Source organism: Hyperolius riggenbachi, chromosome 7 (assembly GCF_040937935.1).
Source record: "Hyperolius riggenbachi isolate aHypRig1 chromosome 7, aHypRig1.pri, whole genome shotgun sequence".
NCBI lineage: Eukaryota > Metazoa > Chordata > Amphibia > Anura > Hyperoliidae > Hyperolius > Hyperolius riggenbachi.
This window is the reverse complement of record NC_090652.1, coordinates 213,491,270-213,504,396: the sequence shown is the minus strand read 5'-3', so window position 1 is coordinate 213,504,396 and position 13,127 is coordinate 213,491,270. Positions and strand designations below refer to the sequence as shown.

At 43.5% G+C, this 13,127-nt stretch overlaps 1 protein-coding gene across 1 annotated transcript in view; it reads left to right on the top strand.

The window, feature by feature from the left end:
- Positions 1-13,127, top strand: part of ORC2 (origin recognition complex subunit 2) — a 79,874-nt gene that overhangs the window by 38,262 nt on the left and 28,485 nt on the right. Inside the window, exons 8-11 of the mRNA XM_068245136.1 lie at positions 1,482-1,669; positions 3,309-3,407; positions 5,035-5,144; positions 7,072-7,204. Of these exons, the coding sequence (XP_068101237.1) occupies positions 1,482-1,669; positions 3,309-3,407; positions 5,035-5,144; positions 7,072-7,204 (530 nt within the window). The remainder of the gene's footprint in view (positions 1-1,481; positions 1,670-3,308; positions 3,408-5,034; positions 5,145-7,071; positions 7,205-13,127) is intronic.

Sequence of the window (13,127 nt, the reverse complement as noted above, 5' to 3'; positions counted from 1 at the left end):
ATTCCTCCTCTCCCATTTATTTCCCTGCCAGCTGCTTCTCAGAAACACCCTCTGATTACTTGTGTTTACAAGCAAGGCTGAGGTGACTCAGTGATTGGATGTGTAAATAAAAAAAACACAGTGCAGTTGTTAGTAAACACCCCAGTGGGAATGCCTGAAGACTCTGGGAGGAGGGCAGCTAATGAATACACAATGAGCAAGAGAAGGGAGGGGGGGGGGGGGGAACAAGAGTCAGGGAGGATATGATGTCAGCATTTGCTTGGCAAGATGGCCACTGCCTAGAATAGGATGTTCTGCTTTTCCTTTATAAAATTCACAGGAATCATTACGTGAATAGCACAATACATTTGTTATGTAAGTAGAAGTCGTATTTATCTACTTGCATATGTGTTTTTTATTTCTAGGTTAGCCTGGGTGTCGCTTGTTCTTTAATGCAGATGTATAAAAGGCCTAGCGTTAAGCTGCTCCTTCCCTTTGTACTTTGTGTTAGGTGTATGTAGCGGGATGTTAGTGTTACATATAGGAAAGGAGGGAGATTAGCATAGGTAGTGTGTGGTTAGGTTACAGAGAAGGATAGTAGAATATCGGCACAATTACTGATATTCTACTATCGGGAACATCTAGCGCCCATTTTACCAGGAACCCCTATAATAATGTCTGGCTTTGCAATTTATAGTGTATGACATAACATGCAGTGGCGTAGCTTAGGAGCTTTGGGACCCGATGCAAGTTTTACATGAGGCCCCCCAAGCACTCTATACATAACAATTGATACAGCACGCCAAAACTTGCCAGTGGCAACTACAGTGTCAGATGTGCAAGAAGGGGATGAGGAACAGTTTGTTAATGATTATCACTATTCAAAGTATCTATAAAAGTAATTATTATGAGCACAGGACCAATAGAGAGCTAATACTGCAGTTCAGGGAGGGCCCTACGGGGCCCCTCTGGCCCAAGGGCCCCGATGCGGTCGCAACCTCTGCACCCCCTATTGCTACGCCCCTGATAACATGGCGTTATCACATGATGCAGTACTTCCAAGAAAGGCTGAGAATATCCTGCTGCCAGTTACGCTGCTGGGAGCAAAGATGTAGAAAGACACCTTGAGCTGCAGAACATAAGAGAGCCGACTGTAGGGAGTTAGTGGTGCAGTAACTCCAGGAAGTGTGAAGGCGATAAATGAATAGATCTTTTGGCTTATTAAGTGTCCTGAGACCCACATTTGTAATCAGGGTGCAGCCAGTAAATTCAGGTTGAAGTTAGAATACCTGATCTTCTTACTTGTTCTAGGAATGTGATTCATAATACAATAAAGGCAGAGGATTAGCACAATACAAAATGTACTCAGTCTATGGAACCTCCGACTCCACATCCCCGATTGGAAGCCTTCCATATTTTTCTAATTCCGCATTTCTTTTCAACTCCGAGGTACAGTAGTTAAATGAAGGTGATCTATGTAGGATTTTATTTATTTCTCACAGCCCCAAATTTGAGGTCAGACAGTGAAAGTGATTACTCTGCCTCCAATTCTGATGAAGAGTTAGAAGAGGGGCCAGCTGCTACTAAAACGCCAAGTAAAGGATCACACACTCCAAGTAAAGGATCACACACGCCAAGTAAAGGTTCTCAGACCCCTGGAAAAACACCATCTAAAAAAGGAAAGAAAAATGTAAGTGTACGCCACGTTTCATTACTTTTCCTGGCTGCTCATCAGCCTCTTCTGTGATGCTGTGTGTATTGAGGGACAGCCTGGTCTGGTGGGCTGTCTCATTACTTCTGCACTAATATCAGGCAATGGTTGATTGGGCAAAAGAGGCATGTGTGCATATATTATACAGACAGGCTGCTATACTAACTTTATTATTATTATTTAGTATGTATTTAGCGCTGACATCTTCCGCAGCACTTAGTCTTACAGTTATACACAGTCTTGTCACTAACTGTCCCTCAGAGGACCTAACAATCTAATCCCTACCATAGTTTTATTTTCATCGTACTTTGGAGCCCATTTAGGGAGAAGCCAGTTACCTTATCTGTATGTTTTTAGGATGTAAAGGGAAATCGTAGTGCCTGGAGAAAACCCACGCAGACACGGGGAGAACATACAATCTCCATGCAGATAGTGCCCTGGCTGGGAGACGAGTCAGAAATGCAAACTGACCCTGCCTGAGGACTGGTCTTGTCAATGTCAATATCCCAGACGGCATTTATAGCCTAGGCTTGGAAACTCTGTAAAACAGCAGTTTCAGGTTTTTAAAGAAAATGTATGGGTGGATAGTATTCTCTCCTTATAGCAACACTGTTATAGGTATGACTCTAGCCAGGATACGGTCTGCATATATGTATTTCTCTGTGTTTGTGTGGATTTCTTCCCACATATATACCACTTACCACATATATACTAGCAGGTTACTTTCCCCAAAAACTGTCCCTAGACTATGCTAAGAAAAACAAAAGTTTACTTTCCTAAAACATGACTATATAGACTATATAGACTATGCTAGGGAGATTAGATAAGATGAGGGGCGGTTGATGTGATTCTTTTTTTTTATATACTTTACAGAGGAACTGTGCTATATAAATATACAATAAAGATATTCGTAGTATTATAAATCTGCACTAGTTCATACATCCTTAGCTTCTGACAGCCTCCTGTTCACATTCTGTAAGCATGAAACTTTCCCCCTTGAAAGACACCTAAAGAGAGGGATATGGAGGCTGCCATATTTATTTACTTTTAAATAACACCAGTAGCCTGGCAGCCATGCTGATCTCTTAGTGTCTGAATCACACTGAATCACAGCTAATCTTGACAGATTTTTGTCAGAAACCTCTGATCTGCTGCATGCTTGTTCAGGGTCTACGGCTAACATGATTGCAGGCAGAGGATCAGCAGGACAGCCAGGCAATGCACATTGTTTAAAATAAAATAAATAAATATGGCAGCCTCCATATCCTTCTCACTTCAGTGGGCATAAAGGGGAGAGTGATTGCTGTGTCAGCAACACCTCCCTGATTGCTCAAAGTATATTTACGCATGGCTTCAAGTGGAATAGTAGTGGAGAGTGAGCAGGCAGATGAGAGGTTGCTGAGGATTTATGAACTGATGCTTCGTTTTGTTTTTTTTTGCAAAAACTGCAATGGGTTTTGTTTTGTTCTTTTCCAAAATATTTTTTCTCAATTTATGTCTGTGAAATACTAGCGATGTGTAACATATGGTATGTACTGTATGTAAAGTTTTGTTGTCTTTGAATACTAAGGATACAGTGACCATGTGGGTCTACATGTCTGGCTTCTGTCATTAACAGAATAACTTGGTAGAAGAGTATTTTGAAGCTCACAGCAGTTCCAAGGTTCACACATCAGACAGAACGTTACAGAGACTACAGACTCCAAAGCTAGATCAGGTACGCAATGCAGAATGGGAAAAATATAAAACAGGATGGTTTGTGAACTTATGCTTGTATTGTTCAGTGTGGTTGAAAGAATACCTTTTTTGTGTGTTCTTTTCTGTACACTCTGCACAGTTGTGCATGATTAATGCCTGCATTCCCCATAGCTGCATTGAGCCAAGTCAGTGCACTGCCCGTAAACAAAAAACAAAAAACAAAAAAAAAAGCTTGTATAGTGAACTCAAGGTGAATTGGTCATCGTCTCCTAAAAATGACTTTTATGGACTTTGCATGGTTTTATTTTATGTATAAACATTTACAAGGTAGATTTAATGTTTTATTTTCTCTGCTCAATTGCAGTGTCTAACGTATCCCAGAGGGAAAATCCATGAACTATTGACATTTTTTATCTATCCCTTGCAGCCAGGAGCCCAGTTATGTGCTTAGCAAAGTGTTTTATAGCTGTAATTTGTTGTCAGTGCTATAGCAGACTGGAGAAGAACTGGCAGATACATAGCTGGATATTAACTCTTTCAAGCAGGGAAAAAGAAAAGGAGCACAGCATAGGTGTCTGTGTACTTGCCTCTGTATATACACGTCTTTCTCATCACGTCATCTCCGGTATACTTTAAAGCCTCGTACACACGCTTGATTACAGTTGGCTGATAATGACCGACTTAACCAATAATCAAGCATGTGTAGAGTGGCTCCCGGATGATCAGCCCCCACCCAACCCGCAAGCGATCCGCCTGGTGGATTAACTCACACCCTTGACTGATGACTCCTTCCAGGACGCCGAATAACAGTACGCGACCTTACTTCCCACCACGTGACATTACTGCTCCGTCACGCGCACGCCGTTCCGTCGTCCCTCCACACCCTCCCCTGCATAGCAACACAGGGCATCGCCAGCTACACAGCTGACTCGCATTTGTGCAGCCTTGTCCAGCGATATCGCCCAAGGGGAGCAGTTCCCGATCGCCAACGGGCAACTTAGCTCAAAGGTGTGTTAAGATTTTTCCTTATACACAAAATAAAAACGTATGGTAGATGGAAACAGACTATTGTTTTATAATGAGCTGTCAGTTCTAATGTGTTTTTTATGTTTTTCAAAATGCTGACATTCGGGTCTGGTGGAAATACAGCCTTAACAAGGTATTCTGTGGTTCCCTTGACTAAAAAATACAGAAAGTTATAAATGAGTTTCCATAGTTTTGAGAGAAATATGGAGGCTGTCGTGGCAAACGTCTGAAAATTTTGGTTACATGACCCAAGTGCTGCTCTTCTGTCTATTCCATTCTGTAGGACAGTCATTGACCTGAATATGTATGTCAGTCAGGAAAGTAAGAAATCCTGATCTGCATACCTTCACTTGCGTAATTTTTAAAGCATTTTTATTGTAAACTAAATTATTGTAGATGGAAGAATTTGCTGGTAATTCTAAAGTTTTGGAAATACCGTTGAACAATAATAGCTACCTTCATATTTCTCTTTTGTACTTTCAAGCCTTGAATTTGTCCAGCCCTGTTTCTGTGCCTTTACATATACCAGTAGATACGGTAAAGGCATGTTGTCTTAACTGTCCCCTTTTGTCAGAAGATATTCTGTAACTACAGAGTGGTAAAACTTTTAACACCAACAGGAAACATTACAAAATCTCTTGGATCAGAGCCCAGCAGCTTTTGCTTCAGACCTTCACAGCCTGAATAAGAGACATGAAGCCCTGTTCTACAAATGGATGCTACAGATGCAGTAAGTGCTTAGGGCCTTGTACCCATTAGCATTTTTGTGGGTGTGAAAATAACCTTGTTCTATGTTGTTGTTTCTGAGTCATTCAGAGCTTATTGGGGGAATTAGGGAATGATTTATACTTCTGGACAATATCCCCCCTCAACAACTTTCCCCCCCTTCACACATACACACTATGGGCCCATTTCCACTAGGAGCGGTGTGATGCAGCTACATAGTTGCATCGCACCGCGGGTGTCCTGAAACACATGCACGGCAATGGAAGAGTTTCCACTGCGTGCATGTTGAGCGGTGCGATCCGAGAATCTGCAGCATGCTGCAGATTATCGCACGGCTGCAGCCGCGTCCCATCTCCTCTATGGACTTCCGCATCGGGAGATGCGGAAGTGATGCGGCCGGCGGCGGAAGTGATGCGATGAGGCTAGCTAGCTGCATTTGCATCATTTACTAGTGGAAACCAGCCCTATCCCATGTGTCTACAACAGGCTTTGAGGGGTGTCACAAGTAATTGTATTGTTGGTGTTCAGTTAGGAAGAAGGAATAAAAACATTGTGATATTTTTATGGCATACATTTAGACGGGAACCCCACTTGTTGAAAATGGTGTGTGATTTCAGGCAATGCAAGATCGCACAAAATGCTTACCAGCAGTGACGCATGCTTTGTAAGTCCCTGCTGCATAAAATCACAAATATTACCATAGACTGCTGGCAAGTGCCAGAGGTCTGTGATAGGTTAACCACCAATTAAAACAGACACTATGGGCTTAAAGTGAACCAGTGACAAAGCACCCTCATATATTTTACCATATATATCAGTGGGAACATTAGAGAATACACCTACCCTGCTCTCTGTTTCAATCTTCACTGCTTAGCCTGCTTGTTATCAGCCCTGATAAAATCAATGACTGAGCATTTAGTCTGGCTTTCCTCAGGAATCATTATAGCTGTGTCATTATAGCAGAGCCAGAAGAGGCAGGCTTGGGCTTGAAAAGACATCAAAGAAGACAGACTGAGCTATAATGATTCCTGAGCAAAGCCAGACTGAATGCTCAGTCAGGGATTTTATCATGGCTGATAACAGGCAGGCTGAGCAGTGAAGAATGAAACGGAGAACAGGGTAGATGTTTTCTCTAATGTTCCCACTGATATATATGGTAAAATACATGAGGGTGCTTTGTCTCTGGTTCACTTTAATGACATAATGGTGGAAATATTGCCGTGCACAGACAGCACACAGAAATTTTACACTTTGCCCGTAAGTACCACGAGTTATGTTATTAGGGTAACTTGCAATCTATTACTACAATAACGCTTGTTAGTAATGGACGTTACCATACGATCGTGCTATGCGAGTATGACTTGTCACTCTAATAACATAACTCGCGGTACTTACTAGTGGAAGTAAGGGTAATATTGGCGTGCGCTGTCTGTGCATGGCAATATTACCGCTGTTATGTGCATTAAGCCCTATAGGCCATATCCTAATAACTGAGTTTTCACCAAGTAGATATTTTCAAACCTTATCAATAAAATTCTTTTAAAGTTCCCACCAAACAAGAAATGTATCAAAATTAATTTGATGTTAGCTTTTAATCTACTATTTAGTACCGTAACTTTTTAAATAGCTAAGTACTACAAAATTGTTATTTAGATCTATTGGAGAATATGCAGGAGAAAAGTTGATAGGATATTGCCCAATGTATGTGACATTCAGGGCTGTAGAGTAGAGGAGTCGGAGCAGTTTTGGGTACCTGGAGTTGGTGGTTTCATAAACTGAGTCAGAGGCATTTTGTACCGACTCCACAGCCCTGGTGAAATCGTCCATGGAAATCAGCCTAATAGTTTCCTTGCCTTCCAGACTAGTGAAAGTGTTTCTCCACAGAAAAGCTGTGACTTTCTGTTAAAATCATTTCTTTCTCTTTTTGTCAGTTTGGGCTTCAACATTATCCTCTTTGGCCTTGGCTCCAAAAGGAACCTCATAGAGAAGTTCAGGACTTCACTGCTGACAGATTCTCTACACATTGTCATCAATGGATTCTTTCCAGGCATTACAGTCAAATCAGTAAGGGTTCCTCATCTAGGATCACATCTTGTATTTCTTATACCTGTATCTTCTGATTGCTCTGGTGATGTTTTATTGCGTTAATTAAAGTCCAACTAAACCCAGAACCAAACAAGGCACACCCTATTACCAGTCAATCTGAAAAGAGAATATGAACAATGCACAGAAGCAAACTACTGGTGATGCTATTTTTATGGTCTATTTTTATGGTCTACATTTTGCTTGGCAGTGCAGTACAGCCTGACTCCTCTCCTCTCTGGAATCATCCGGTGAGCTGGCCAATAAGGTGTGGTCCAAAAGTAGAAAGGACAATTCGTTGACTTGGTACTTTTCCCAGAATCAAATCTACAACAAATCCTGAACTGAACAAAGTGTCCCTCTATACTGAATCTACGATAAAATTTAACTTTTATTACTCAATTTAACCACTTGCCGACCACCTAATTCATATTGGCTGCGGCAAAGTGGCAGCCCCAGGACCACGTAACGCAGAATGGCGTCAGGTCCTGGGGCACTGTTTTGCCGGGGATCGCGCGCTGGGATGCGCGCGCATCCGCCGGCAATAGGCTCCGCCCACCCGCGACGTCAACCCGCCGGCCAATCGGAAGCGCCGGCGGGTTGTTAACCCGACGATCGCCGGATAGGAAGCGTATAATACGCTTTGTAATGTTTACAAAGTGTATTATACAGGCTGCCTCCTGCCCTGGTGGCCCCAGTGTCCGAGGGACCACCAGGGCAGGTTGCAGCCACCCTAGTCTGCACCCAAACACACTGATCTGCCCCCCCCTGCCCCCTGATCGCCCACAGCACCCCTCAGACCCCCCCCCCCCCTGCCCACCCCCCAGACCACTGTTTGCACACAATCACCCCCCTAATCACCCATCAATCACTCCCTGTCACTATCAACGCTATTTTTTTTTTAGTCCCTAAACTGCCCCCTGGGTACTCCTGATCACCCCCCCACCCCTCAGATTCTCCCCAGACACCCCCCCCCCCCCGTGTACTGTATGCATCTATCCCCCCTGATCACCTGTCAATCACCCATCAATCACCCCCTGTCACTGCCACCCATCAATCAGCCCCTAATCTGCCCCTTGCGGGCAATCTGATCACCCACCCACACCAATAGATCGCCCGCAGATCCGACATCAGATCACCTCCCAAGTGCAGTGTTTACATCTGTTCTCTACTCTAAACACCCACTAATTACCCGTCAATCACCCATCAATCACCCCCTATCACCACCCATCAGATTAGACCCTAATCTGCCCCTTGCGGGCACCCAATCACCCGCCCACACGCTCAGATTGCCCTCAGACCCCCCCTTATCAATTCGCCAGTGCATTATTTACATCCGTTCTTCCCTGTAATAACCCACTGATCACCTGTCAATCACCCCCTGTCACTGCCACCCATCAATCACCCCCTGTCACTGCCACCCATCAATCAGCTCCTAACCTGCCCCTTGCTGGCAATCTGATCACCCACCCACACCAATAGATCGCCCGCAGATCCGACATCAGATCACCTCCAAAGTGCAGTGTTTACATCTATTCTCTCCTGTAAACACCCACTAATTACCCATCAATCACCCCCTATCACCACCTGTCACTGTTACCTATCAGAATAGACCCTAATCTGCCCCTTGCGGGCACCCAATCACCCGCCCGCCCCACACGCTCAGATTGCCCTCAGACCCCCCCTTATCAATTCGCCAGTGCAATATTTACATCTGTTCTTCCCTGTAATAACCCACTGATCACCTGTCAATCACCCCCTGTCACTGCCACCCATCAATCACCCCCTGTCACTGCCACCCATCAATCAGCCCCTAACCTGCCCCTTGCGGGCAATCTGATCACCCACCCACACCATCAGATTGCCCCAGACCTACCCTCAGATCACCTCCAAAGTGCATTGTTTACATCTGTTCTGCCATCTAATCACCCACTGATCACCCATCAATCAGCCCCTGTCACTGCTACCCATCAGATTAGACCCCTATCTGCCCCTAGGGCACCCAATCACCCGCCCACACCCTCAGAACGCCCTCAGACCCCAGCCCTGATCACCTCGCCAGTGCATTGCTTGCATCTATTCCCCCCACTAATCACACCTTGAGACACCCATCAATCACCTCCTGTCACCACCTGTCACCCCCTAATACACCTACCCATCAAATCAGGCCCTAATTTGCCCCGTGTGGGCTCCTGATCACTCGGCCAAACCCTCAGATCCCCCTCAGACCCCCTTCCGATCACCTCCCCAGTGCATTGATTGCATCTATTTTCCCCTCTAACCACCCCCTGAGACACCCAATCAATCACCTCCTGTCACCCCCCTAGCACTCCTATCCATCAGATCAGGCCCAATACAACCTGTCATGTAAGAGGCCACCCTGCTTATGACCGGTTCCACAAAATTCGCCCCCTCATAGACCACCTGCCATCAAAATTTGCAGATGCTTATACCCCTGAACAGTCATTTTGAGACATTTGGTTTCCAGACTACTCACGGGTTTGGGCCCGTAAAATGCCAGGGCAGTATAGGAACTCCACAAGTGACCCCTTTTTAGAAAAAAGACACCCCAAGGTATTCTGTTAGGTGTATGAAGCGTTCATAGAAGATTTTATTTTTTGTCAAAAGTTAGCGGAAATTTATTTTTATTGTTTTTTCACAAAGTTTCATTTTTCACTAACTTGTGACAAAAAATAAGATCTTCTATGAACTCACCATACACCTAACGGAATACCTTGGGGTGTCTTCTTTCTAAAATGGGGTCACTTGTGGGGTTCCTATACTGCCCTGGCATTTTAGGGTCCCTAAACCGTGAGGAGTAGTCTAGAAAACAAATGCCTCAAAATGACCTGTGAATAGGACGTTGGGCCCCTTAGAGCACCTAGGCTGCAAAAAAGTGTCACACATGTGGTATCGCCGTACTCAGGAGAAGTAGTATAATGTGTTTTGGGGTGTATTTTTACACATACCCATGCTGGGTGGGAGAAATCTCTCTGTAAATGGACAATTGTGTGTGTAAAAAAAATCTAATATATGTCATTTACAGAGATATTTCTCCCACCCAGCATGGGTATATGTAAAAATACACCACAAAACACATTATACTACTTCTTCTGAGCACGGCAGTACCACATGTGTGGCACTTTTTTGCAGCCTAACTGCGCTAAAGGGCCCAAAGTCCAATGAGTACCTTTAGGATTTCACAGGTCATTTTGCGACATTTGGTTTCAAGACTACTCCTCACGGTTTAGGGCCCCTAAAATGCCAGTGCAGTATAGGAACCCCACAAATGACCCTATTTTAGAAAGAAGACACCCCAAGGTATTCCGTTAGGAGTATGGCGAGTTCATAGAAGATTTTATTTTTTGTCACAAGTTAGCGGAAAATGACACTTTGTGAAAAAAACAATTAAAATCAATTTCCGCTTACTTGTGACAAAAAATAAAATATTCTATGAACTCACCATACTCCTAACGGAATACCTTGGGGTGTCTTCTTTCTAAAATGGGGTCATTTGTAGGGTTCCTATACTGCCCTGGCATTTTAGGGGCCCTAAACCGTGAGGAGTAGTCTTGAAACCAAATGTCGCAAAATGACCTGTGAAATCCTAAAGGTACTCATTGGACTTTGGGCCCCTTAGCGCAGTTACGGTGCAAAAAAGTGCCACACATGTGGTATCGCCATACTCAGGAGAAGTAGTATAATGTGTTTTGGGGTGTATTTTTACACATACCCATGCTAAGTGGGAGAAATATCTCTGTAAATGGACAATTGTGTGTAAAACAAATCAAAAAATTTTCATTTACAGAGATATTTCTCCCACCCAGCATGGGTATGTGTAAAAATACACCCCAAAACACATTATACTACTTCTCCTGAGTACGGCAATACCACATGTGTGGCACTTTTTTGCAGCCTAACTGCGCTAAGGGGCCCTAAGTCCAATGAGCACCTTTAGGCTTTACAGGGGTGCTTACAATTTAGCACCCCCCAAAATGCCAGGACAGTAAACACACCCCACAAATGACCCCATTTTGGAAAGTAGACACTTCAAGGTATTCAGAGAGGGGCATGGTGAGTCCGTGGCAGATTTCATTTTTTTTTTTGTCGCAAGTTAGAAGAAATGGAAACTTTTTTTTTTTTACTTTTTTTTGTCACAAAGTGTCATTTTCCGCTAACTTGTGACAAAAAATAAAATCTTCTATGAACTTACCATGCCTCTCAGTGAATACTTTGGGATGTCTTCTTTCCAAAATGGGGTCATTTGGGGGGTATTTATGGTATTTATACTATCCTGGAATTTTAGCACCTCATGAAACATGACAGGGGGTCAGAAAATTCGGAGATGCTTCAAAATGGGAAAATTCACTTTTTGCACCATAGTTTGTAAACGCTATAACTTTTACCCAAACCAATAAATATACACTGAATGGTTTTTTTTTTAATCAAAGACCTGTAGCAGAATAACTTTCGCGCTCAAATGTATAGGAAATTTTACTTTATTTGAAAAATGTCAGCACAGAAAGTAAAAAAAGTCATTTTTTTGACAAAATTCATGTCTTTTTTGATGAATATAATAAAAAGTAAAACTCACAGCAGCAATCAAATCGCACCAAAAGAAAGCTGTATTAGTGACAAGAAAAGGAGGTAAAATTCATTTAGGTGGTAGGTTGTATGACCGAGCAATAAACCGTTAAAGCTGCAGTGGTCTGAATGGAAAAAAAGGCTCTGGTCCTTAAGGGGTTTTATGACTGCAGTCCTTAAGTGGTTAAAAAGTAGTCTGACTGACAATATACATACTCTAGAAGTATTGCAAGGCCTACTCTGTCAGTAATTACGGGTCACTAAGTAGCCCAGGCCCTTTTGCAATACCAATAATGATAAAATCACACAACCCCCATCGGTTGTGTGATTTTATAATTATTGGTATTGCAAAAGGGCCTGGACTACTTAGTGACCCGTAATTACTGACAGAGTAGGCCTTGCAATACTTCTAGAGTATGTATATTGTCAGTCAGACTACTTTTTAAATTGAGTAATAAAAGTTAAATTTTTTTCGTAGATTCAGTATAGAGGGACACTTTATGTTTACTTTTCCCAGAATCCCTGCATCACAGTAGAAACAATGAACCTGATGCACCAACTAGCAGTTAGAATGCTGTTTATCATTACTGACTTGGGGGGGGGAGGGATGCAGTACAGTAACGCGTGTGGTGCTAATGGGTTAATGGGTGGTGCTCACCCCGCGTTAGTAACAGTAAAATTGCCATGTGCCACCTGCACAAGGCAATCTTACCACTAGTTGGTGCATCAGGCCACACGTGTCTACATGATGGGGTCTTGTGGCCACAGAAAATTGGTGGTGAACAATTATAAAACTTCAGTTTGGTAACAGGAAGCTAGAGCTAGGCGATGTCTTACAGTGATCCCGAGCCAGAGCTCGGGATCAAAATCAGATACTTACCTTAAGGGCTTGTTTCCACTATTGCGGTGCGGAATCGCCTGGATTCCACCGCTGATGAAATTGCATGCGGATGTGATTTCGCATGCGTTTATTGCCGCGAATTCGCATGTGAATAGGTGAGGGTATATGCGATTTTAACCATGTCACTGCCTGTGTAAATTAACATTGGTACCTATGCGAATTCGCTGCAAAAAAACGCATGGGGAACACGCATGTGATTTCCCTATTAAATACATTGCATGCGATTCCACTCGCTGGCGAATTCTGCTGCTCTTTTGTGCGTTTTTTCACCACTGAAAAAAACGCACCTCAACAACGCTACAGTGGAAACAGGCCCATCCACTTGCATTACATGTGCGAATCCGCATGCGTTGGACGCATGCGGATTCGCGATAGTCGAAACGAGCCCTTAGAGCTCAAGCTCTAGCTTTAGCTGCTTCT